Raw genomic sequence first — 26,068 nt, 5'->3', positions numbered from 1 at the left:
TTGTCAAATCATAGACAGCATGAAGGGGAGTCCTTGTCTACTGTCTTTGGTTTTAATATGTTATGGAGATGAGTACTCTATGGCTATAATCATCAGAATTATGTGAGAAAATGTTTAACATTGCATTTTGTTGCATAACTGTGCATGTTTACTATTCTGTCTTTCCTTGCACCAGTTGGATAATGCAGTGACACCTATTTCACTTCCATCAGTCTAATCCAAGGAGCTTTGCCAAATATTGTGTGTAGCGTATTCAAAATGAGCAAATTCATTTGTTGACATTGTGAGAGGGGCCAAGATCCAGAGTCACTGTTTTCTCCAAAGAAATGTTAGAGTGAATTTGTTCGAAATTTGTACTGATGAAGTGTGATATGAGATGAGTTGATTGGCATTAAAGTTGAGAGATGTGCATAATATATCCTTTGAATACAGTTAATATTTAAACACCATCCAGCATAATCCCATTACAGGTTCCATGATGATTTGGAGCTAAGGCAAGTAACTTAACAGCATTTTGGCTGATGCTATCCTGGTTTATTCATTGAAACAAAAAGCACCAAACTTTACTCAGCATTACAGGACAATGTGAAGCAATAAGACTACATTAACAAATGCTCATATTTTCTTTATCGAGTCCATGTACAGTTTTAAATGATTGCAGCAATGCATTGTGGGTAACTGGAAAAAGGTGAATATTGATACATCTGCTGTGATTACAATATGTGACCTACCAATTTGTTACTATTTGTGACATGAATTTGCTACAATTCATGACATACAGCAAAAGCTGCAAGGCAAGTATTGTACGAGACAGACTACTAAATCAAAGGTATCCCACCTTTATCAGCTGTTATTGCTACTACATTTGATTACAATATGTGTTTTGGGCATTTCACAATGGTTTTCTCAGTACTTTGAACATCTGGAAAGTAAACTATATTAAGTAAAAACTGAGCGTTGTTGGACAGATAGGCGAGCGGCGAATCCACAAAAAGGGCCTTATTTTAGGAGTTTAATGTACCCACCTTACATACGGCCACATCATACGTCATTTGAAAGCTTATTATCTCTACTTTAAGAAAATGACGATGTGGAGCTGCCAAGTAGGGCCATAATCTCCTAATTTGCATAATTAACAAAGGTACCCAATTTGCATAGATGCGATATAATATTTGAAATTTATTGTTAACTTCTTTAACGATACGTTTAAACTATCGAGTGATATATCAAATGAAAGGTCTTTCCATGTAGAATACAAAATGGATATTCAAAGAGATATTGAAATTGATTATACTGAAATATTTTCATGTTTATATGGAAAACAATATTTTCCCGTATTGAATAACAATATTTTAAAAATTTGAACACATACAGCAACAACACACAGCCACACCATACGTCATTTGAAAGCTTATTATCTCTACTTCACGAAAATTAAATTTGGAGCTACCAAATCGGGCCATAACCCCCTAATTTGCATAATAAACACGCATAACCAATTTGCATAAATGCGATATAGTATTATAAATTTATAGTTAACTTTTCTAAACAAACGTTTAAACTATCGAGTGACATATCAAATGAAAGGTAGTTACATGTAGAATACAAAATGAATATTCAAAGAGATATTGAAATGGATTTCACTGAAATATTTTCATATTTATATGGAAAAAATATTTTCCCTTAAGAATAACAATATTTTAAAAATGTTAACATATAGAGTCCTATCATACAGCCACATCATACGTCATTTGAAAGCTTATTATCTCTACTTGAAGAAAATTGACAATGTGGAGCTATCAAGGAAGGCCGTACCCCTTTATGTCTATAAATTACACTGGTAAGCAATTTGCAGAAATGAGATATGAAATTAGAAAATTCATTGTTAACTATTCTAAACACACTTTTACACTATCGAGTGATATATGGTCTGTGGTGATGGTATTTGCATGTAAAACACAAAATTGATATCAAAAGTGATATTTAAATTAATTTACGGAAATATTTTCATATTTCTGTCGAAATAAATATTTCCTCTTTTTAATAATGGTATTTAAAAAAATAATTTAAGTATCAATGCAACAAAAAGATCCACACGAAAGACACTATTGTAGTTGTTGAAATGTAGCTTTGTAGCGGAAACAATGTGTCAGAGTAAGCTACAGTCAAAGTAATGGCATGATTTATGATCCAAATCATTCATGTCATTTCCAGTAAATCTAGTAATTGTAGGAATTCATCATCCTCTTCTTCACCAGCATTGTCATGAGTAAAAGGGTTGCCACAGTTATCGCTGCCTTGGCAGGAACAAAGGTCTGTGCAGGGAAGATTAATTCAACAGCAGACACAATTGGTGACATGTAATAAGAGAAAGCAGCTCCGCAAATCGTTCATATCTTAGTTGTTTGAATTTGTGTACGGTACACGTGTATTTGTAAGTGTATATTATCTTATGTTTGGCCGTTTTATGTATAGTGTTGATTTGCCATGGCGAGACGTAACCCTAATCTACGTGTTCTGCCCTATGGGGTAGCAAGACTAATGTGACACTGCGATATACTTTGATGCTACCTTTCGAGAGTACTGAGTTGTCTTATCAGTCCTTCATTTTCTTTTGGTGAAACATGTGCACTGATTGAATGATTGTAGGTGTTACTAATCGAGTTGTTCCACTGAAAGTTCAGTTTGTTCAAGTACGGAAGCTAGGATGTCTACTGTTCGTTCAGGCTGTATTTGTGTAAGCTCATTTGAATCGGAGATCGGACTGTTGTAGGTTTTGTGAAGTTTGGCATCATCGTAACGCTTATATTACCGTTTCTTAAATATGTGATTAGGCTACGCTCACAAATAACGGTGAGAGGCAGAGGAATTTGGGTTGGAATCGAAATTTTGGGAGATTGTAGAGGGGTACTTGGAGATTTCGATCAGCATTTAGGGGACCTGAAAATGTTTTGGTTCCCTTTTACTATTTACGATTCCAAGGAAATTTGAAATTATTTAATGAAAATTTAATAACATTTAAATGTCATCCGATTGTCCAAAGTTAGTAATAATTTAACAAGATTTAGAATCGTTTGGTCGCATTCATTACTTTTATCTCGAAAATATCTTGTATTCTCTATTGCCTTGTTGTTGCATGATTGTTCTAATGTATCGTAATGTTTCGCGTTTAACAAGGCCCTTCAATGTTGCCGTTTGGTTCGTGAACCGCAATACCGGTATATCTGTTGGTTTTGTCTGTGTTTTGCAGTCGAGAATGTCCTCTTTGTTCCACCGATGACCTTTATAGATAATGAGGTCTAACGATATGATTTCTTGAGAAGAGCTTTCGAAAATTTGAAAGTATGATGCATTTTTTCATGTTTGATATGAATTCATTAAGCTCGTGTTGAGTTCCAATGAGAATCATACATCGTTTCTGAATCTCAGTCAGAGCGATATTTGTTCAGTGTGTTGCTGAATTATTCTCATTTTGTCTGTGAAATGTAATGTCGGGAATTTCTGGTAAAACTTGAGATCTCGTACCGCACCCAAATACATGACGGTAAAATTCACTGTTGACTTGAAAGCGTGTTTTTCAAGATTATTTTCAGCATAGCTATCATGTATTTTGTTGTTGGTTGTTTGATTATGCAATCATTTGATGATCTTTCCTGATTTAATGCTCTGTCGACTGATTCCATTGGTTCATTGTGCGTTGTATTAGTGTACATTGAAACAATGTCTAGTGTTACCAATGTCGCATTGGCTGGAACTTTTATTGTCTCAATTTTCCGTGTAAAATCAGTCGTATCTTTGATGTATGTTGTTTATTTCTTCACGATTTATTTGAGAAAATAGTCAATGAATTTTGATCTGTGAAAGATTGGACTGCATCATCCACTTATAATTGGGCGGCCGACGAACTTTCCTCGTGGGCGTCATTTTATTCACTTGTATTTTTAGCATAAGGTACCAACTTGTAAGTGGTGCTAGTGTGTTTACTCTTAACTAGAATAATCGCCATGGCTAATTAACACTTTATATAAAACAGCCAAACATAATATACACTGACAATATACACAATATCATACACAAAATGCAAATAACGAAGATATGAACGGTGTGTTGAGTTGCTTTCCTTTTTTATATGACAATAAATACAATAAATGAAATATGGTGCCTTCCGTCTACATATTCCACATAACTGAACTGAAAATACAGATGTAACACAGATGTAGTAACCAATGATATCTCCATCAAACAAGATTTCTAGAGAAATTGAAACAAAAATGACATCAATAATACAAAAGGGTCATTCAACACACAGCTATTTATAACAAGATTGGAACTAATTTGGGATAATTGGATGGTCAAGTAATGTCGGTTTAATTTGCAAATTTAAGCTCATCTGCTTTTCTTTTTACTTGTAATGTTTTTAAGAGTAACTTGTTATATTTCAACACTCAACTATAGAGCACAAAACACGCTTTAGAAAATTTGCAAAATATGAAGACCCAATTATCCCAAAACAGTTCCAATTGGTTTTATGTATTCTTGTTGTTCAGCTATATGGAAATTAGACAGAAAAATGTTCCAGTTTTCGTATCCTTAATAAACAAAAAATCAATTGCAAAACAAATTCAGATATTTATCCCCAAAACTTTAGCATTATTCGTTATTAGTACACAATATTTTGAATATTATAAACTAGTCAAAACGTTTACGATTTAATTGAAAATATTCAATAAGAATATTTTGAATACACGTTTGGAGTTCATGATTCTATTCTACATGCAAATACCTATCATTTGATATATCATTTGATAGCTGAAAAGTAAGTTTAGAGTACTTTACAATTGATTTTTGTAATTTTATATTGTGTTCATGAAAATTAGGTACCCGTTTGTATTATGCAAATTAAATCATTGCAGCCCTATTTGTCAGCTGCATATCGTCTTTTTTCGTGAGGCAAAGATAATAGGCTTTCAAATAACGTTTGATGTGGTTGTGTGATGCGGTTCTATGTGTTAAAATTATTATAATATCGTTATTAAAACGGGGAAAGTATATTGTTCTACATTAGTACGAAAACATTTTAGTAAAATCATTTAAATATCTCTTTGGATATCCATTTTGTATTCTCCGTGCAAATACCTTTCATTTGATATATCACTCGATAGTTTAAAGTATGTTTATAGTAGTTAATAAATTTCTAATTTTATATCGCATTTATGCAAATAGGGTACCATGAAAATTATGCAAATTAAGGGCCACGTCCGTACCTGACAGCTCCACATTGTCAATTTTCTTGAAGTACAGATAGTAAGCTTTTAAATAACGTATGATGATGCTGTAAGATTTGGCTTTTTGTATGAAATTCTTTTAAATATTGTTATTGAAAAGGGGAAAATATCTTTTAATATAAATATGACAATATTTCAGTAAAATGAATTTAAACATATTTTTAGATGTCGTTTTAGTATTCTACATGCAAATACCTTTCATTTGATATATAACTCGATAGTTTAAAAGTATTTTTCGAGTAGTGAATAATAAATATCTAATATTAATCGCATTTATGCAAATTGGGTACCCATGGGACTTATGCAAATTAGGGGTTACGGCCGTACTTGACAACTAAAGTTGTCTATTTTCTTCAAGTAGAGATAGTAAGCTTTCAAATGATGTATAATGTGGCTGTATGATGTGGCTGTATGTGTTCAAATTTTTAAGATATTGTTATTCAAAAGGGTTAAATATTTTTTTCAGTATTAATATGAAAATATTTCAGTAAAACCATTTTAAATATCTTTTTGGATATCAATTTTGTATTCTACATGCAAATACCTTTCATTTGATATATCACTCAATAGTTTAAAAGTATGTTTAGAGTAGTTAACAATGAATTTCCTAATTTTATATCACATTTATGCAAATTGGGTACCCATGTGAATTATGCAAATTAGGGGGTTATGGCCCTACTTGGCAGCTCCACATCGTCAATTTTCTTGAAGTAGAGATAATAAGCTTTCAAATGATGTATGATGTGGCCGTATGTAAGGTGGGTACATTAAGTGTGAAAAATGGGTGTGTCTGCCGCTCGCCTAAGAAACTCAAAACCTGAATTAGACCATTATGAACGGTATGTTGTACATATATTCCAGCCATGATGGTGTGACAGGCTATCATAGCAGTCTGAAGGTAGATTACAGGCTATCATTACAGTCTGAAGGTAGATTACAGGCTATCATTGCAGTCTGAAGGTAGATTACAGGCTATCATTACAGTCTGAAGGTAGATTACAGGCTATCATTGCAGTCTGAAGGTAGTTGACAGGCTTTCATGGCCTTCTGAAGGTAGATTACAGGCTATCATTGCAGTCTGAAGGTAGATTACAGGCTATCATTGCAGTCTGAGGGTAGTTGACAGGCTTTCTTGGCCTTCTGAAGGTAGATTACAGGCTTTCATGGCAGTCTGAAGGTAGATTACAGGCTATCATTACAGTCTGAAGGTAGATTACAGGCTATCATTGCAGTCTGAAGGTAGATTACAGGCTATCATTGCAGTCTGAATGTAGATTACAGGCTATCATGGCAGTCTGAAGGTAGATTACAGGCTTTCATTGTCGTCTGAAGGTAGATTACAGGCTATCATTGCAGTCTGAAGGTAGATCACAGGCTATCATGGTAGTCTGAAGGTAGATTACAAGCTATCATGGCAGTCTTAAGGTAGATTACAGGCTATCATTGTCGTCTGAAGGTAGATTACAGGCTATCATTGCAGTCTGAAGGTAGATTACAGGCTATCATTGCAGTCTGACGGTAGATTACAGGCTATCATGGCAGTCTGAAGGTAGATTACAGGCTTTCATTGTCGTCTGAAGGTAGATTACAGGCTATCATTACAGTCTGAAGGTAGATTACAGGCTATCATTGCAGTCTGAAGGTAGATCACAGGCTATCATGGTAGTCTGAAGGTAGATTACAGGCTATCATTGCAGTCTGAATGTAGATTACAGGCTATCATGGCAGTCTGAAGGTAGATTACAGGCTTTCATTGTCGTCTGAAGGTAGATTACAGGCTATCATTGCAGTCTGAAGGTAGATCACAGGCTATCATGGTAGTCTGAAGGTAGATTACAAGCTATCATGGCAGTCTTAATGTAGATTACAGGCTATCATTGTCGTCTGAAGGTAGATTACAGGCTATCATTGCAGTCTGAAGGTAGATTACAGGCTATCATTGCAGTCTGACGGTAGATTACAGGCTATCATGGCAGTCTGAAGGTAGATTACAGGCTTTCATTGTCGTCTGAAGGTAGATTACAGGCTATCATTACAGTCTGAAGGTAGATTACAGGCTATCATTGCAGTCTGAAGGTAGATCACAGGCTATCATGGTAGTCTGAAGGTAGATCACAGGCTATCATGGTAGTCTGAAGGTAGCTAGATTACAAGCTATCATGGCAGTCTGAAGGTAGATTAGGGGTGGACCATTTGATATCCTGGGGGGGGGGCTTGGAAGATTTGGGGAAAAAACAGATGCCAGGTGGAGTTGCTCGAAAAAAAAAATCTGGCTTTAAGTGGCTGATGGAAAAACAATTATGGACCATTGCGACTTGGAAAAAAAAATCTTGGCAATTGTTCGATGCACACTGCAGCATCAATAAAAATCAAGCAGTAGCTCTGGAGTTATATAAAGCATAAACCATTTCAAGCTTGAGGAACAATAACTGAATATGAACAATTGTACAGTATACATGACCTTCTGATTAGAGGAAGTATGCTGAAATTGAAATTTCTCACCAGTGTTTTCCAGAAATGTGTAAATCTGAATGTATGGATTTTGTCAAAATACCACAAGAAGAGAGACAGCCTGCAAACATTTTACTATTATCGTTTGCGTATAGAAAACTCATAACAATGAAAAAATGCATAGAGACTCAATCCAATGCGTAATATTATTACGCATTGGATCGACTCTCTACACATTTTTTCATTGTTATGAGTTTCCTATATACGCATGTTTTATTCGTAAATGCGAACACTGTTATAGTTAATTATCTTACCAAAGTTTTTTTTAACAAAAGCGAATGTGTTTTGATTACAATTGAATGAGTTTGATGGTTTTGGGGAAACTACTATGTGGTAATGAAGAATGGGAAATGGGCAATGAAATGAGCAGACAGCAGGTGATTTAAGATTAAATGTTACATCTTCACTGCAAATAAAACCATAAGTGTGTCATAAATAATACAAACAAAACAAAATCATGTTTGTTTGTTTTGTTGTATGTGAGCCACGTCTAAGACACACAACAAAAGTACTGTTTCAGTCTGTAAATGTCACCTCAGATGCCACCAGAGAAAACCATTTCCACTCCAAAATTTCATTTTTCGCCTTGCAATAGGGGGAACACCCCCCTCTCGCGCTCTCCCCCCCTCGTTCGCTACGCTCACTCGCCCTCAGTCGCTTCGCTCCCTCGCAGTCCATCCGTCAACTTTCTTAAATTATCCAGCTACTTTCAATTAAGGACAACACTGACAAGTAAATGCCATAAATGTACATGATTTTACAAATATGTTTTTGTAAAGTGAGTCAAAAATGTACATGTATTTACATATCTTTATTTAGTTTCTTGAATATAGTCTGTGTGCGATAGAACAGCATCTTGTTACAGAGTGTGAAAAACCAAGCAAACAAACATTGCAACAAAAACAAAAATCAACTCATTAAATGAATTTTTATGTGAGTTATGATATTATTGCACTGTGATTACACTGGAATTTTCATAATACCTTGAAAACCCCTGCTTGCCAGTAATTAAATTAAATTAAATTAGATCAAATTAAATAACAGATAAATTTTTGCAATTTCTGAAGCAATTATAAATATATTTTTTCTCTTACAATATAATTTACATACAAATTAAAATGTTTACAGTCTGAATTTATCTAGAATCTTGATTTATACACTGCATATAAACAATGCACATACTGAAAAACCACCACTCTAGTTCCATTCTCCAGAGGGCCAGTAGCTTTAACTTTTGATGTTTTTCCACTGTTTTCATTTCGTCTGTCAATTGTTCTACTCTCCAAAACATGTTGAAACACCTACTATTTAGTTTGTCAACACTGTGTCTGTATGTTTCAATGCACTGCTGTTTCCATTTCAATTCTTGTCTAGACCAGAATTCATTTGTCAACAATGACGAAACAGTCTAAACATGTACATGTACATGCTGAGCTGACAAGCTTGACATTGTATGTCAATATGATGTGGGAAGTAGGATTAGGCACTGTAGTTGACTTTAAAAAACAAGATAAGTGAAAAACATCATTGGAAGTTACAGTTACTGGCCCTTTGATGTCATGGTAAGTTTCACAAAATGGTCAAATAATGGTCAAATGAATATGCACATCTGTGTGGTATTTGTTGTCTGTAAAATTTCAATAGATTGACATCTATCTTTGTTTCATGGAAATTTAGAAAACAAATATATTCAGTATTTATCTGGAAGGCATGCATGGTATGAGCTTAGGTAGGCCTAGATAAACTTTATAAATTCATGTGATCATTGTCTCTGTGCATTCCAGATACCTGTAAAGTTTTGTTTGATTTTATGTGCATTACATTCATACGGCAGTATTATGGAAATGACAAGTTGTTAAATAAATGTTGGAATGATGCCAGTTTCAAAGCTTGCTTACAGACGGTTATGACTGGAAAATATGCATGACTGGCAGCACTATCTGGCAGGAAGCTATCAATGGTGGATAAAGTGATCAAGTTGTAGATGGAATCTCCCTTTGAGTTGTAAGACCTTTGTCATTGAATACATTTATATTATGCATGTATTATTATATTTTATTACCCCTCACACATATATCATCTATTTGGCTCAGTACTGTTGCTGCCTACTGGGTATGAATTTTGGTAAATATACCATTCAAAATGCACAGGGTCATTTCCTTATGGAAGCAACATTGGGATCAACTGCTGCATATATTGTCTTCTCAGCATCAAATTCATGTCTGACAAAGACCTATCGCTTATAATGTTCAGAAACTTTTCAGCAGGCAAAACTACAATCCAAGTATGATGTGCAGTATGTATGGCTGTGGAACTGCACAATAGACGCTAAATCTGGTTTTGATAATATCTTTGGAATTCATGTATACATTGTTTGAGTTCATGCATATGCATGTTGCCTGGTTTATGATATCATTGGAGAATCACTCTGATAAAGAAATGATATAGAGATATAATAAACTACAGTATGAGTTCTGTGATTCTTGTTCATCCATAGAGTAAATAGCTCAACTTACATGATGACAAAAAGATATGAAAATATCAGTACTGGCATTGAAGTTGAATACTGAAAGTCTTCCACCCATTAGTCGTACATGGACACACAATAATTGAAGTTCAAATCTGCTTATTGCTAATGGACACTGGGCTTTGTACAACTTTAAATCCAGAAACTTACAAAAACTTGAAAAAATATTCCCACCTGGATAAAAAATCCCTTCGTAAAGTAGCTTTTAGACTTTATATATTCTGAAGAAGTAACCCAACCCAACATTTAACACTAATCAGTTGCTGTGGTTTCTTAAGTATTGCTGAATACATTGAAACTTACAAGATAAAAATCTTGCTTAAAGTTTTTCTCAAAAATCTTGAAAACTAAATTTATGTGACCATGCATGCAAAGGTTTTAAATCCAGAAAAACAAAGGTTAACCCTTTGAGTGCTGTTATGTTTCCTACCAGAATTTTAATGCAACATTTTACAAATTTTTATGAATTTTTCTGTAATGTTTTTGATAATTTTGGATCAAATGGACACCACATTTCATTGGCTATAATTTTTTATCAAAATTTTGGCCAAAAAATAAAAAAACCCTGACTTGGCTGATAGGGCCGATAAAAATTGACTTTGGCGCTCAAAGGGTTAAATCTTCTACCATAAACAATTTCTGCATACCACAATCACTTACTGTGACCAGGGGAATGCCTGACTTATATGTTGTCAAATAAAGAACTCAAAAATCTGAAGATGATGGATGCTTACTGATATTATCACGTTGTCCCCATTGCTGTATCAATGCTACATTTATGAATGGAAAGTATAAGAAGACAATTTATCAATCAAGATCTTGCTTTAAAGCATTGACAAGCCAGTCTCCGCTGTAAACATCCCTAGTATATTCATCATCACTGTCTTCATCATCATCATCATCCATATCATTGCTATTTTGAAGTAGTTTTGAGTAGCTGAGCCGTCGTTTACTCCTGGGTGCGTACTTCATTATTATAAGAAATGTCACCGCCCAGAGCAATGCCAGCAGGGAAACACTGCGAAACAAGGCTTGAGGGCTGAGGTATCCATAGACAAAACCTCCTGTGATTGATCCAATGGCAAAGCCTACCTGCCAGTATAAGGTCCAGAAAATTAGCTGCATCATTCTGTCAAGGCCTGGTGGTGCTGTGATTTCTGCATAGGTCATAGACAGGCTCAGAACACCAGCTACACTAAACATGCTCAGAATTTCTATAGGAACAACTGCCCATGGTGTCCATAGAAATGAGTAGTAAAGGTACTGAATTGCTAGTGTTGCTAGTGATATTGTCATTACTCCAACCTGAGTCAAATGTTTTGTAAACCAGCTTTGCAAATGCTGCATTGGAACCTGGGACAGGGAGCAGACTGTTATAGCTAAACCCATGGCAGTTTCTGAGCCATTGAGGTCCATCACCAACCAAAACAGAAACACCAGTTTAGTTGCATTGATCAGCCCTGTCATGAACATAGAGATCACATATGCAATGGTGTGTGAGTCACTGTAGATAAGCTTGAAACATTTCAACAACTTGTTGCGACTGTGGTCCTTGCTGGGTGTCTGCTGCACTGGAAAAAACAGAACTACAAGCAAGGCAAGTCCTATCAGCGCTGCAAAGCCATAGAAGTGAATCATGAAACGATTGATGTTGAAGTTCAGAAGACACGGTGTGTTGTCCACTATGATACATATGGTGACTCCCCACAATCCATAGCCTAGCAGACTCCATAATTTCTGCCGTCCATATTTTTCAATATAGTCCATGTCATCTAGAAATCCAAAGAAGGTGTCGTCAAGTAATCTCTCAAATGGTGATGACACAACTTCCCCAACAATACACAGTAGCAATACAGCAATAAACACTTTGTATGTCACTTCCTCAGATTCTCCATCCCCCGATTTGATATTTTTGTTTTCCTTAGCCTCATCAACCGACCTCCGTCTTATATTTCCCAATTGTGGATCCAGTCTCTTGTCCGACAACACACTTAGCATTTCCTTGCTGTGATCTTTGAGCCACTTGTAAAAGTAATTCTGAGTTGTCCTTTCAGGCTCCAAGTTCATAGGTCGATTGCTATCAGATTGGTAAAGTCCCTTTAACATTGATTTCTGATAGAAGTCAATGTCTTCCAACTGATCTGATCTCTCTGGCAAAAATGTGAAAACTTCTGTTGGGATTTTCAGAAGATCACCTACTTCTTCAGTTGACACTGACCTTTTCCCAATATCTCTGTAGTTTTTCATAAGGGTGTTTGTCTCTATCTGGTTTCGTTCATCATCTTCCATTTTTGCATTTCCATGATGAACTTTATTTCTGCGTGCTTCAGTTGATGAGTCCGTTAATATTGGTAGTGATGGTATTTTAGAACCACTGTAACTATCATCATTGCTCTCTGTACTGTCAGTCTCCCATTTTCCATTTTCGTGAGACAATTTTCCCTGGCCTATCCAATTAGTCTCACTGTATGGAGAAGCTGAAGCTCCGTTCCACACATTTCCCAGAAACTTTGGAGCATTTGTTGTTATCTTCTCTGGTAGTTTGTTAGGCACTGCTTGTAAATTGCTAGCGATAACACCAGAAGACCCTGCTAGCTGGCTGTCCAGATATGAGAATGTGGCATTGCTGACATTGGAGCACCATGTGACCAATGAATCTTCATGAACTGGTGGAACTAGCATTAGTGCTAGATGTGATGCATTTATTGCAAATAACGATCCTATTATGATGACTCTGTATTTGTCAAATCTTCTTGCAAACTTGCTCCAAAGAGGTGTTACCAAAAAAGCTACAAAAGCCTTGGTTGCGAAGATGATACCAGTCTGGGTAGCAGAAAGTCCAAGCTGTCGGAAGTAGAGGGTCAAAAATGGCAGCAGGCAAACCTTCCCTGAGTTGTAAATGAAGTAAAATATGTTGGCAGTTGCTAAGGACTTAGTCAAGTTTACTTGCTCTTGTTTGGCCATCATTCACATTTGGTCCATTCTCAATGAGTGTTTTAGTGTTGGTTATGGCTGTACATCCTCAATGAGTGTTTTAGTGTTGGTTATGGCTGTACATACTCAATGGGTATTCAGTAGTGGCACAGGCTGTACACTCATGAAGGCACTCTTTAACTTGGGATTGTTATGTACATTTAGTTGCCTGACCATCTTCACAACAACATCTGAAAAAGGCAAGAAAACAAACTCATATATGTAATTGAATGCAATAGAATCAAAAACTGAATATATTGTCTGTATTGTGTTTCCCTTTAAAGATTCTTTTTCCTGGTATACCTGTCAGTACATGCTAATACCTGTCACTATTTGTGAACTATTAGAATGACTTAATCAAACGAAAAAGTTTCATATTTTTGGATAGACTCGCTGATTTAAGAAATACTAGTATTATACAGAATTATTGTTATCTATAGGGTAATTTCACATACTTTCAAAAATCAGAGTCTTGATTGGAATTCCCATTTCTTGCATAGAACATCAAGTGTTTCTCCAGAAAAGTATTCCTTTTCCACATATGTTTAGTTCACCCTCTGATCACAGCATCAAACATTTATAATAAGCAAAGAAAAACTGTGTCAAAATTTTTTCATTCCTACTTTGCTAAACTTCTCTCCTGAAATCCATTATCAAAATTGTTGATACAATTCCATAATATTTTCAAGCATGTAATGGTATTTTTTGTTATTTAACAATTTCCAAATTATAATTAATACATTGTTGTTTTTTTCTGATAAAGTTCACTTCCTTCTCAGTATAAACATCACACATATTCTATTCATTACACCATGGAAGTCTGATAACTCTGCTAAAAAACTGTTAAGAAATGTGTTGCATCATTGAAATGCTGAACCTTTTTAACATGTATCAGGGAAACATATACACTGCAGAAATAAATTGTGTTATCTGGAGAAGAATAAGATTATTTCTACAAAAGTTTCGATCCTACTGAAATGATTGGCATAATCTGAAGTAGAGTCAATGTCACACCTGCAGTTGTTAGGGACTGGCCAGTTTCTTTGGCCTGGGGGTGGATTATTTTTTGCCAACGTCAAAAAGTGGCTGACCCCCCTGCCCTATTCCAAATTATTGAAAACAGGATGACCCCCAGTGCGTGACAAAGGTAAAATAAAAGATGGAATATATATATATATATATATATATATATATATATATATATATATATTATATATATATATATATATAATATATATATATATATATATATATATGTTACGTGCAGAGAAAACGAACAAAAGGGTGAACTCAGCAGTTAACGTTTAAACAAAATTTATTACGAAAATAAAACTAATTGCTAAGTCAGGGATAGAGTACAAGCTTTAAAAGTGTACAGACTACTTATCTCAGCTGGGACGGCAGAGCTCCAGTCTCAGAGTTGTAACAGTCAGTCGGATGAATGAACAGTCCTTTGGCTTGCAGGCTTGAAACTGCACAAAGTCCACAGTATAAATCCAGCGTTGGCAGTGAAGGTCTTGAAAGGTCTTGAGAATGACTACTGCTGGAGTTTAGTAACACACAAGAGACACGATCCCAAAAGTCTGACTGGAAGCTGAGCACGTCCCTTTTATAAAGGCATATAAGAACAATCTAGAACTTTTATTGACATGCTAATTACTGTTCTAAAATTATCTCCCTTACACAACTAATCAACTTTCCAGAACATTCCAAACATGACTAATTGAATTCGAGGTTGTTAGGTCATCAAGGGCAGTGACCTTGAGAATGTTCTAGACTAATCGAACTCAGGTCATGATGAGTGTGGGGAAATGACCTACATAACACACCCCCTCTTCAAAAAAAGAAAATTTTCAAAGAAAAATCTTTCTTTTACAAATGTAATCTTGAAAAGGATTTAAGTACTCAAATTTTGTTTTACTCTAAAGTAAAATTTCTTGAAAGTGAACAACAATAAAATTTCTTGAAAGTGAACAACAATAAATTTCTAAATACGAGAGAGACAGTCTGCAATTAAATTGTCTCTGCCTTTGATATGTCTAATGTCAAGATTAAACTCCTGTAACATTAAACTCCATCTTAGCAATCTCTGATTTTTGCCTTTAAATTTCTGCAGAAAAACAAGAGGGTTGTGATCAATATAAACCACTATTGGCTGATTTGAAGAAGTAACATAAACTTCAAAATGCTGTAAAGCTAATATCAAAGATAAACACTCCTTTTCAATTGTAGAGTAGTTTCTCTGGGATTTGTTAAATTGCGTGAAAAATAGCAAACAGGATGATCTACACCATGACTATCCTCTTGCAATAAAACAGCACCAGCAGCCGTATCACTAGCATCACAGCTAATTTGAATGGCAAAGTGAAATCTGGTGCAGACAACACTGGAGCACTTTGCAGTATGGCTTTAAGTGTATCAAATGCCTGTTGGCATTGCTCTGACCAAACAAACTTTACTTTCTTTTAAGTAAGTTAGTCAAAGGCTCAGTAATTGTGGAGAAATTTGGACAGAATTTTCTGTAGTAACCAGCCATACCGAGAAAGCGCATCAGTTGTCGTTTGCAGTTTGGTATGGGAAAACTTGAAATGGCACTGATTTTGGCATCAACAGGTTTTACCTCACCCTGTCCTACAGTATGTCCGAGGTAAGTTACCCTTGCCCAACCAAACTCAGATTTGGCAAGGTTGACAGTCAACATTGCTTTGCTCAGTCTCTCAAAGAACTTCCGCATGAGCTTGATGTGTTCCTCCCAGGTGTCACTATACAGGACGACGTCGTCAACGTAAGCTGCACACCGTCTAGCCCGGATATGACGTCGTTGATCATCCGTTGGAACGTTGCCGGAGAGTTCTTCATTCCGAATGGCATCACCTTGTACTGGAACAATCCGTCTGGTGTAACAAAGGCGGATATTTCACGAGCACGATCCGTCAGAGGGACTTGCCAAAATCCCTTCAGTAGGTCAAATTTCGTCACATACTTGGCTTTTCCCACTCGGTCGATGCAGTCATCAATCCTCGGGATTGGGAAAGTGTCTGTCTTTGTTAAAGTGTTGACCTTCCTAAAGTCCGTGCACATACGATAACTGTGATCTGATTTGGGAACAAGTATGCACGGCGAACTCCAGTTACTTTTACTGGGTTCAATAAAGTCATTGTCCAGCAGGTATTTGACTTCTTCCTGGAGATATTTCGCTTTTGTTGGATTCAGTCTGTATGGATGTTGTTTTACAGGCTTACTGTCCCCAACATCAACGTCGTGATAGATGACGTTTGTCCTCGTTGGAACATCTTGAAACAGGTGTTTATATTCATGGAGCAGTTCTTTCACCTGTTGTTGTTGTTCTGGCTGGAGGTGTGCCAACTTTGTAGACTCCAGCTTCTCCAGGATTTCTGAGTTCTGAAGCTTGACCGAGCCCAGCTTTGAGTTTAGAGTATTTTCACTCAAGTCAGTTTCAGTATCACTATCTTCATAATGTTTTGAACTGACTGCACTGACAGGCTGTGTTATAGTAGGATTATCCCTATCCAAATATGGCTTGAGCATATTAATATGGCATTACTGTTTTTTTGTTTTCGCCTGTCAGGTGTTGTTATGATGTAATTTAAATCACTCAATTTCTTATCAATTAGATATGGCCCAAAGTAACGAGCATGGAGTGGTTTGCCAGGAACCGGAAGTAGAACAAGAACTTTTTGACCTGGTTCAAACTTCCGTTTTGAGGTGTTTTTATCATATTTGGTTTTCATTGACTGCTGAGATGACTCAAGATTTTCTCTGGCTAATTCACATGCTTTAGAGAGTTTTGTACGAAAATCTGACACATATTGCAAAATATTCAGACAATCATCATCGTCTGATAGGAATTTCTCTTTAACGAGCTTAAGTGGGCCACGGACTGTATGTCCAAATACAAGCTCAAATGGGCTAAAACCAAGAGACTCTTGAATTGACTCTCTAACAGCAAAGAGCAGAAAATGAATTTCTTCATCCCACTGCTTCTCAGTGTCAAAACAGTAGGTCCTAATCATGTTTTTCAAAGTTTGATGAAATCGCTCAAGAGCACCCTGACTTTCTGGATGATAGGCGGATGACCTATACTGTTTAATGCCTAGCTGATCCATTACTTGTTGAAAAATTCCAGACATAAAGTTGGAGCCTTGATCGGACTGGACACATTTAGGAAGGCCAAATACAGTGAAAAATTTGACTAAAGCTGTCACTATAGTCTTTGTCTTTATGTTTCTCAGTGGTATGGCTTCTGGGAACCGAGTTGATGTACACATTATTGTCAGCATGTACTCATTTCCTGATCTTGTTTTTGGTAGGGGCCCAACACAGTCTATTAGTATCCTACTAAATGGTTCTTGAAATGCAGGAATTGGTTGTAAAGGGGCCTTTGGAATGGTCTGATTTGGCTTTCCTACCATTTGACATGTGTGACAAGTTTTACAGAAATGTGTTACATCCTGCCTGAGATTAGGCCAATAAAAGTGACTGAGAATTTTGTGATAAGTTTTCCTGACTCCTAAATGACCAGCCCAGGGGGTTTCATGGGCCAGGCGCAATATTTCAGCACGATAGGGCTTGGAACCACAATTTGATGTTTTATAGCCCAATCGTCATCAACCAAGACATCTGGAGGTCTCCATTTACGCATGAGAATACCAGAGTTTGTATAATAGGAAACAGGGCTATCTGAAGTTTTACCTTCATCATCTACCCTGTCAAACCAAAACAAAATATATGGGTCTTTTTGTTGTTTTGCAATGAGATTTGATCTAGAAAATGTCTGACCTTGGTCAGCAGAAGTTTTGCAGGAAGTCTGAAATCCACGAGGGTTAACGGAATGATCTGTGTCAAACACCTGACTAAGAAAGGTGTCATTTAAGTCAACATCTGTGACATCGTTTTTGAGAATATTTTGATTCTCAGAAGTTTTCTTTGACATGGCTCGAGTAATGGCACATGAAGGAAATAAATCGGGTATCTCTTGTTCAATTGGCTCTGGATCCTGATCTAAACTAGGATTATCAGTCACAAGTGGATTAGTAATGACCTTGTCCCCAGCAAGGTCGTTTCCAAGAAGAAGGTGAATCCCTTCAAAAGGCAAAAAAGGCCTAATACCTAAAGTCACAGGTCCAGAAACAAAGTCCGAAGACAAATAGACATTATGGAGAGGAACAGGAATAAAGTCATTGCAATCTACCCCCTTAATAAGAACTTTAGAACCTGAAAATGACTTTTCAGAAAACGGCAGGGTATCTGCCAACAAAAGAGACTGGGAAGCCCCGGTATCTCTTAAAATTTTGACAGGGGTAGCGGAAGAAAAATCACTAGAAAGTGATATAAAACCATCATGAATAAATGGTTCGAAAATACCCATAATGCTATCTTGAGAAGAATTGACCTGGACCTCATTAATTGGGGATGAGAGGGGTTTAACCTCAGAAAATGTGTTGCACACATTATTAGACTCTAATCGAGTTGATGAAGAAATAAAGCCGGTTGGCTTAGATCCACTTTGACCACTTTGACCTTCACGTTTTCTTTTCAATTTGAAACAATCTGACATTAAATGGCCGTCTTTCTTACAATAATTACAAGAAAGTGTACCGAACTGTTTGTCAGAAGGAGATTGAGACTTGGGATCTGATGATGTGGGAGTGTTACTTGAACTGTGTGAACTGCTGTCATTTGATTTCCTACTCTCCTTTGAGAAATTCTTGGATGAAAAGGAGGAGTTAAATTTACCTGCATTGTTTCTGTATGAAAAGGACTGGGATGGTTTGCTGAGAAATGAAGATTTGTGGGTCAATGAATAATCATCGGCCAAACGTGCAGCAACCTCCAATGTATCTGCCTTTTGTTCATTGATAAATGTTTTGATGTCACTCCGGATGCACCTTTTAAATTCCTCAATCAAAACGAGCTGTCGTAATTTGTCATAATTCTGACTGACCTTTTCAGAAGAGCACCAACGGTCAAACAGTTGTTCTTTTGTTCGAGCAAATTCAACATAAGTTGATCCTTCACCTTCTCACAATCCCTAAATTTCTGACGGTAAGCTTCAGGCACCAACTCATAGCCCTTGAGAATTAATTCTTCACAGAATCATAATCTGAAGCCTGCTCTACTGACAACTGAATGTAAATTTCTCTGGCTTTACCCACCAAAGCACTCTGCAAAAGCATAGACCAGGACTCCTTAGGCCAATCCAGACTCTGAGCAATTTTCTCAAAATGAAGGAAATATTTATCAACATCCTTTTCTTGGAAAGGGGGAACTAACCTGAAATGCTTAGTGATGTCAAAATTGTCTGAAGGGAAGAATTTTCCTGACTTTCTAAGCTCTAAACGTCTCATTTCTAACTGCAGTCGGTGTTCTGCTAATTCTCTTTCCTTTTCTTTTTCCTCTCTTTCTTTCTCCCTTTGTCTTTCTTCCATTTGTAATTCTTTTTCTTTCATTTCCAATTCCCTCTCTTTCTGTCTTTCTTCCATTTCTAATCTTTCCTGCCTATCTTTCTCTCTCTGTCTTTCTTCCATTTGTAATTGCATTTGTATTTTTTCTTTTTCTAATGCCTGTCTCTCTTTTTCCATTTGTAATTCTAGTTCTTGATCTCCAAATTTGTCTGCATTTCTAATTCTAATTTTCTTAGTTCAAAGGTAGACTCGGGCTCATAATCTTTCAAGGTGGATTCCTCAAATTGGCCTAAATTAACTAAATGTTTTGCAATGTGGTACTGTATTTCCCTCTTGCGCATAGATCTTTTGACTTCTACTTTAAGGAAATTGGCCAGTGCAATGAGGTTGTCTTTTTTGAGGGAATCAAATGCGTCCTGATCAAGGTCATCCATAAATTCGTCTGGCTTGAATTCCGCCATGATTGAATTTTGCTGAGTTCACAGTATACAGTAGTTTTGAAAAAGGCAGGCAAAATGTTGTCAAACGGCTCAAAATATTCGTATCCCGGACGAGCCCCCAATTTGTTACGTGCAGAGAAAACGAACAAAAGGGTGAACTCAGCAGTTAACGTTTAAACAAAATTTATTACGAAAATAAAACTAATTGCTAAGTCAGGGATAGAGTACAAGCTTTAAAAGTGTACAGACTACTTATCTCAGCTGGGACGGCAAAGCTCCAGTCTCAGAGTTGTAACAGTCAGTCGGATGAATGAACAGTCCTTTGGCTTGCAGGCTTGAAACTGCACAAAGTCCACAGTATAAATCCAGCGTTGGCAGTGAAGGTCTTGAAAGGTCTTGAGAATGACTACTGCTGGAGTTTAGTAACACACAAGAGACACGATCCCAAAAGTCTGACTGGAAGCTGAGCACGTCCCTTTATAAAGGCATATAAGAACAATCTAGAACTTTTATTGACATGCTAATTACTGTTCTAAAATTATCTCCCTTACACAACTAATCAACTTTCCAGAACATTCCAAACATGACTAATTGAATTCGAGGTTGTTAGGTCATCAAGGGCAGTGACCTTGAGAATGTTCTAGACTAATCGAACTCAGGTCATGATGAGTGTGGGGGAAATGACCTACATAACAATATATATATATATATATATATATATATATATATGTGGGTTGCTGGAGAATTGATTTTACAATTTCATCTCTCACTCTACTTTGTATGAGCACTTTGTAACCGACAAGTCGAACCGCATACTTCGTATATATATAGATATATATATATATATATATATATATAATATATATATATATAATATTATATATATATATATATATATATATATATATATATATATATATAAAAACAAATTACTTCAAGTAAAAAGTAATGAAATCTATTACTTAAGTTTCATGCATCCCTATCCGAGGATTGCAAGATGCATGAAACTTAAGTAATAGATTTCATTACTTTGTACTTGAAGTAATATATATATATATATATATATATATATATATATATATATATATATATATATATATATATATATATATATATATATATATATATATATATATATATATATATATATATATATATAATTTTTGGGGTATCTTTTAAACATTTAGTCATTCTATGTTTTAAAGGCATTGTCATTGTCAGTTGTAAGATAGGAACTTCAAAGTGTCAATTCTAAAGTTTGAATACAGTATTTGAATGAGCTGTGAATGTATTCCACACTTTTTATGCATAACCAGATGTAAAAAACTGTTGTAAGAAAATATGTTATTGTGAAATATTAGTGCATGTTGCTTTCAGATACTGAATTCTCATAGAGAAAACAAAAGTATTAGGAACTTTTCATTCTTTTCATATGAACTGCAGATTTCACAATGATTAGTACACCTTGCAAAACAGACTTTCAATTTACAGACATCAAGATATTTCTGATATATATCTCTGATATATTAAAGTACCACATCCGAAGGGCACGCCGAAAAATATTAAACATCCAGGTATCTCTAATATCTATGTCTGATATATGAAAGTCATGTGGCAGAAGGGCATGCTGGAAAATATGTCTGATATTTTAAAGTAATGTGCCAGAAGGCAGTGATTCTGCTGCTGAAGTATATGCTTAGGACATATGTCCTAAATCGAGAAAAATCTTTAGGACAATCCCATAATCCTTTGTGGTCACTTGTTTACCTAATCGCAGCGTTTGTGTCAGAGAATATTGTTTTTAACACACACATATACACCATAAAGGTACCAGCCTTGTTGGTAACCAACAAGGCTGGTATCTTTATTCAGAACCTACAATACACTTGGAAATCTGGAACACAAACAAATGAAACAATAAATTTTGAATGTGAATACATCTCTGAGCTGTTTATCCCGTGAATTGTCAGAAAGATGAAATTTCAAGTCTCAAAGTGAGGTTCACAGACAAATTACAGTGAGGATATCACATAACTGTGGTATCTTCACTGTTGTTTCTGAAAATTACTTTAGAACTTTAAATTTTAACTGTCAGACAGGGTCATCTGCAACAGAAAAACTTTTCCATAAGATGGCCCTGTCTTCATTCAAGACACTTGAGAGATCCATCTCAAATATTAGTATTCCCTTAATTTTAACTCTCATCACCATATCTTGATGGTTAACAGTTAAACGATTTCTGAGGGGTGTGAGAATATGATTTTGTTCAATAAAAACTTTTGTGAAACAAATACTGACACTGTGTTGAATCTAGGATCAGAGAGTAGGGGCATTTTGGCCCATGGACTTCAATTTGGGGCTTTTTTCATTCATTAATGTCCATAAGATTAATTAATATTTATTTTCTTACTGTTATTATTTATCTGGTATTATACTGTAATTAAGCAGTGTTTTAGCCAGGTTTTGCTAGCATGAGGACACAGTGACCCACAGTAGGTTTAAATGGGGACAAAGGACCCATAGTAGGTTTAAATGGGGACAAATTACATTTTTAAGGGACATAATATTTTTCAATAAAATAACACTGTACAGTGTAATTGTGTATCATCATCACCTGGTACTATATTTGGTGTTAAATAGACTAGTCAGGTGAGTGCATTAAAGGTAAGTAATAGACCACTGGTGTTGTGTCAAATTGTACCAACATAAAACCTTCAGTATCATTTAGTTTACTGCATTCGCATAAACTGCAGGACTTCCCTAGATCACCAAAATGATTAGCCAACTCGTTAGCCAAATCAAAAATCTTGTAGCCACTTTGAACAACTTTTAGACAGTTTACGATTTCAAGTGTGGCAATAGCTTTGTTGGCATTCAGAAGTTCCCAATTATACAAATCAAGATGTTTTGTATGTTGTTCATGATAATTTTTACAGTAAACAAATATTTGTTCAGTTTTTATTACATTAACTATCTGTGTTTTTATGACATTAGAAGGATAGAAATATTTTTTCATTTCTGGTGGTTAACTTTTTTCACCAGAAATAAAATTAGGTGGCAATTCTATAAGTCTGGTAGCAATGTGAAGTGTATATTACCACAGATACAGAATACTTCTTCAGCATTTATTCAGTATTCACAGTATGACAACTTATCATATATGTAAGCTAAAAGCTCCTCATGTGGCTAATTTATGCAGTCTTTAAAGTCATGTTGAAAATTTTGTGAGCCACACAAATAAAAATTTAGATGAAGAAAGCATTGGTAGCATAGTGGCAGTATAGATACAAGTATTGTGGTGTTTAAGGCCCTGGTGTTGTGTCATACGGTAGTTGTGATCAAGCAGGCTCAATAGCATCTTAAGCATAATATTTTTCTTGAGGACAAAAAGGGTCAGGCCCAAATTATGTAAGACAAGCAAGACACAATGATATCGTTCATTTAATTTCCCAATGTTTTTAAAAGTACATATGTAATCATTGTATTAATGATTATGATAACATTTTAGCCCAGAAATATTTTCATTTGATATTTTGATATCATCAAGAACTGTCTGGTAATGTTCACTATTGCGTCATTAAACTGTTGGAATCTGCAAAATATTAAAATCATCCAGAATCACATCATTTCTTGTAGAAGTTATAGCAATTTGAAATAGGCCAAATGGACAATTTTCATACCGGTAGTTCTACTTTTGAATTGTTGCTTTGATGTTAAGTTACCATGCAAAAATTGCAGTTCTCAAATGTGACGATTTGAAAATGGATATGCTTATTGCAACTACTGTTCACAATGTCCCTTTGCCATGACTCTTAATAAACTTTTGATTTAAAACTGACAGTCAAGCTAAATACCATTAAATTGGAAGGCACCAAGGACCTTTGAACATAAGATTGTACCTATTGGACCTCCATAGGTGGTTTCTTTTGAACCATAATTGTGTACTTAAAGGGTCTTCATTCATGACATCACATGAGATGACCCAGATTTGACCTTTGAGAAAACCTCAGTTTTCTCCTCTTCCCTTGTATTATGATTCTGTTTGTGAAAGTTTCCTTTGAAATTATGGTTTTTACTAACAAACTGAGTAGTTACAGGCCAAATTTTTATTCAAGCAAAGTAGGTAAAATTTGGACTCATAGATGACCGGGACTCACATAAGTGAGTCAGTGTATTCATGGACGTATCGAACTGCAACAATGTTTGCTTCACGTACCAGGGAATTTGTAACTTTGTAGAAAGGAGGGTAAACTGTTTCAACATCTTACAACATTTTACTTTTAGCTGTAGTTTTCTGTTGAGGAGGCAGCCACTAAACTATAGCCGACGGGGATTGCAACTTTGTGCCTCAGGGCCTGGCCGATTGAAGTTGGTTTGTGACAATTTTTTCCGGCCATTTGTCAGAAATTACAAAAAAACTTTAGGACATTTTGCAAAAAAACCGGCCATTTGCCGAAGGCCGGTGAGTAACTGAATCACTGGAAGGGTGCGCCAAAAAATTTCAAACATACAGATATCTCTGATATATATATGTCTGATATATTAAAGTTTCACGCCTAAAGGGAGCGCTAAAAAATATGTCTGATTATCACTAAAGTTACGCACCCGAAGGGCACGCCAAAAAATGCAACTGAATGATGAAATTTGTGACTCAGGCACATTATGCATTTTAGGCAAGTATGAGCCCATGTCAAAATTAAAAAACACACTGACCCCCTCCCATTGGGCATTTCAAAAACATAGTGACCCCCCTATCACTGAAGTCAAAAACAGGGTAACCCCTCCCAAAGAAACTGACCAGTCCCTTATGCATTAATTTGTTGCAATACAGTGACATATTAGATTAACTGATCAAATCACAGAAGAGTCATCAAATGAATAGCGGGAGACCTGACCAGTTTTTCTCAGTCCCAAAGAACGCACACAAAAATTATTTAAGTTTTAACAAATGAGTTTCCATTACCAACCCACCATTGAGCAAATATTACTGAACTTGTGCCTCAAGTTTTTATGTGTGCCACAGGACTATGGATTTCTTGATGGTAGACAACAAGGAAGAACTGTGATTTGTACCAATAAAGCAAGGTACCAAACGATATTCTGTAGATGTTAATTTATGTAAAACCACGGATGTTAAAAAATCACATCCATGGTAAAACTAAAAGTGAATATTACCCATGTTCTAACACACCTATATACATTACATGATGGTGAAGGTGAAACAAAATTTTAAAATCAGTGTATAGTTTGTCATGACAGACATATTTCAGAAGGAGAAAAATCGCTCACCACTATATTTGACTGGACATCGCGTGGTATTCTCATTGCTAAATTCGGAAGACGCCATCATTAAATTAAAATAGGATGACTGATAATGCAACACGAAGGAGGCAAATGTTTGGAGCACAAATCAGTGGGTCCACAACTGTTGCCAGCGCACGAGAGATTACCCTCTGACGTCATCAAAACTTACGCTGCGCTGGCTGTGTTGTGGAAACATTCCTCCGCATACAGTAAAAGAAAACATTAAAATGAACATTCAGGCATAAAAATAAATCTATATACATATGTGCCAGAAATATATCTAACCAATTGCAACCGAAGCCCCGTGCTGTACCTTTCAAAATCGATCATTCGCTGCCAGCCGCACAACGGGCCACACGTCTGCCGATCCACCGTGTCGTGCGTCCCATCCCACTTCGTGGCCTGACAGGCCTACTTAACTTGCTTGAAAAATGTATTTTGTAAAGTTTTGCTTCAATCCGAATATGTTTCTCTTTTTCATCAAAATTTTGGCATAAAAATTTACTGATATTTGAATTCTGTTAAGAATAGACTGCAAAAATATTTATCACCGAAAATGAAGACAATAGCTCTCGATAAGTTCTCATTGTATGCATTAGAAAC

General features: G+C 35.8%; 1 protein-coding gene across 3 annotated transcripts; it reads right to left on the bottom strand.

The window, feature by feature from the left end:
- Window positions 1-8,592: 8,592 nt before the first annotated feature.
- LOC139150890 (major facilitator superfamily domain-containing protein 6-like protein B) lies at window positions 8,593-25,874 on the bottom strand. Of its 3 annotated transcripts, none has more exons than XM_070723335.1 (2): window positions 25,779-25,874; window positions 8,593-13,487 (listed from the first exon to the last, which is right to left on the bottom strand). In XM_070723335.1, the coding sequence occupies exon 2, from the start codon at window positions 13,288-13,290 to the stop codon at window positions 11,131-11,133; it is 2,160 nt and encodes a 719-aa protein (XP_070579436.1). In that variant the 5' UTR covers window positions 13,291-13,487; window positions 25,779-25,874; the 3' UTR covers window positions 8,593-11,130. The 3 variants fall into 3 exon arrangements, with proteins under 3 accessions (XP_070579436.1, XP_070579438.1, XP_070579437.1); XM_070723337.1 differs by having other exon boundaries at window positions 25,751-25,844; XM_070723336.1 differs by lacking the exon at window positions 25,779-25,874 and adding an exon at window positions 25,451-25,589.
- Window positions 25,875-26,068: the final 194 nt, after the last annotated feature.

Source organism: Ptychodera flava, chromosome 15 (genome assembly GCF_041260155.1).
Source record: "Ptychodera flava strain L36383 chromosome 15, AS_Pfla_20210202, whole genome shotgun sequence".
Lineage (NCBI taxonomy): Eukaryota > Metazoa > Hemichordata > Enteropneusta > Ptychoderidae > Ptychodera > Ptychodera flava.
Note: the sequence above shows the minus strand (reverse complement) of the source record. Positions and strands in the feature narration are given on the sequence as shown.

Coding starts and splice junctions, on each gene's coding strand:
- LOC139150890 (XM_070723335.1), bottom strand. CDS start 13,290: ATGATGGCCAAACAAGAGCAAGTAAACTTGACTAAGTCCTTAGCAACT.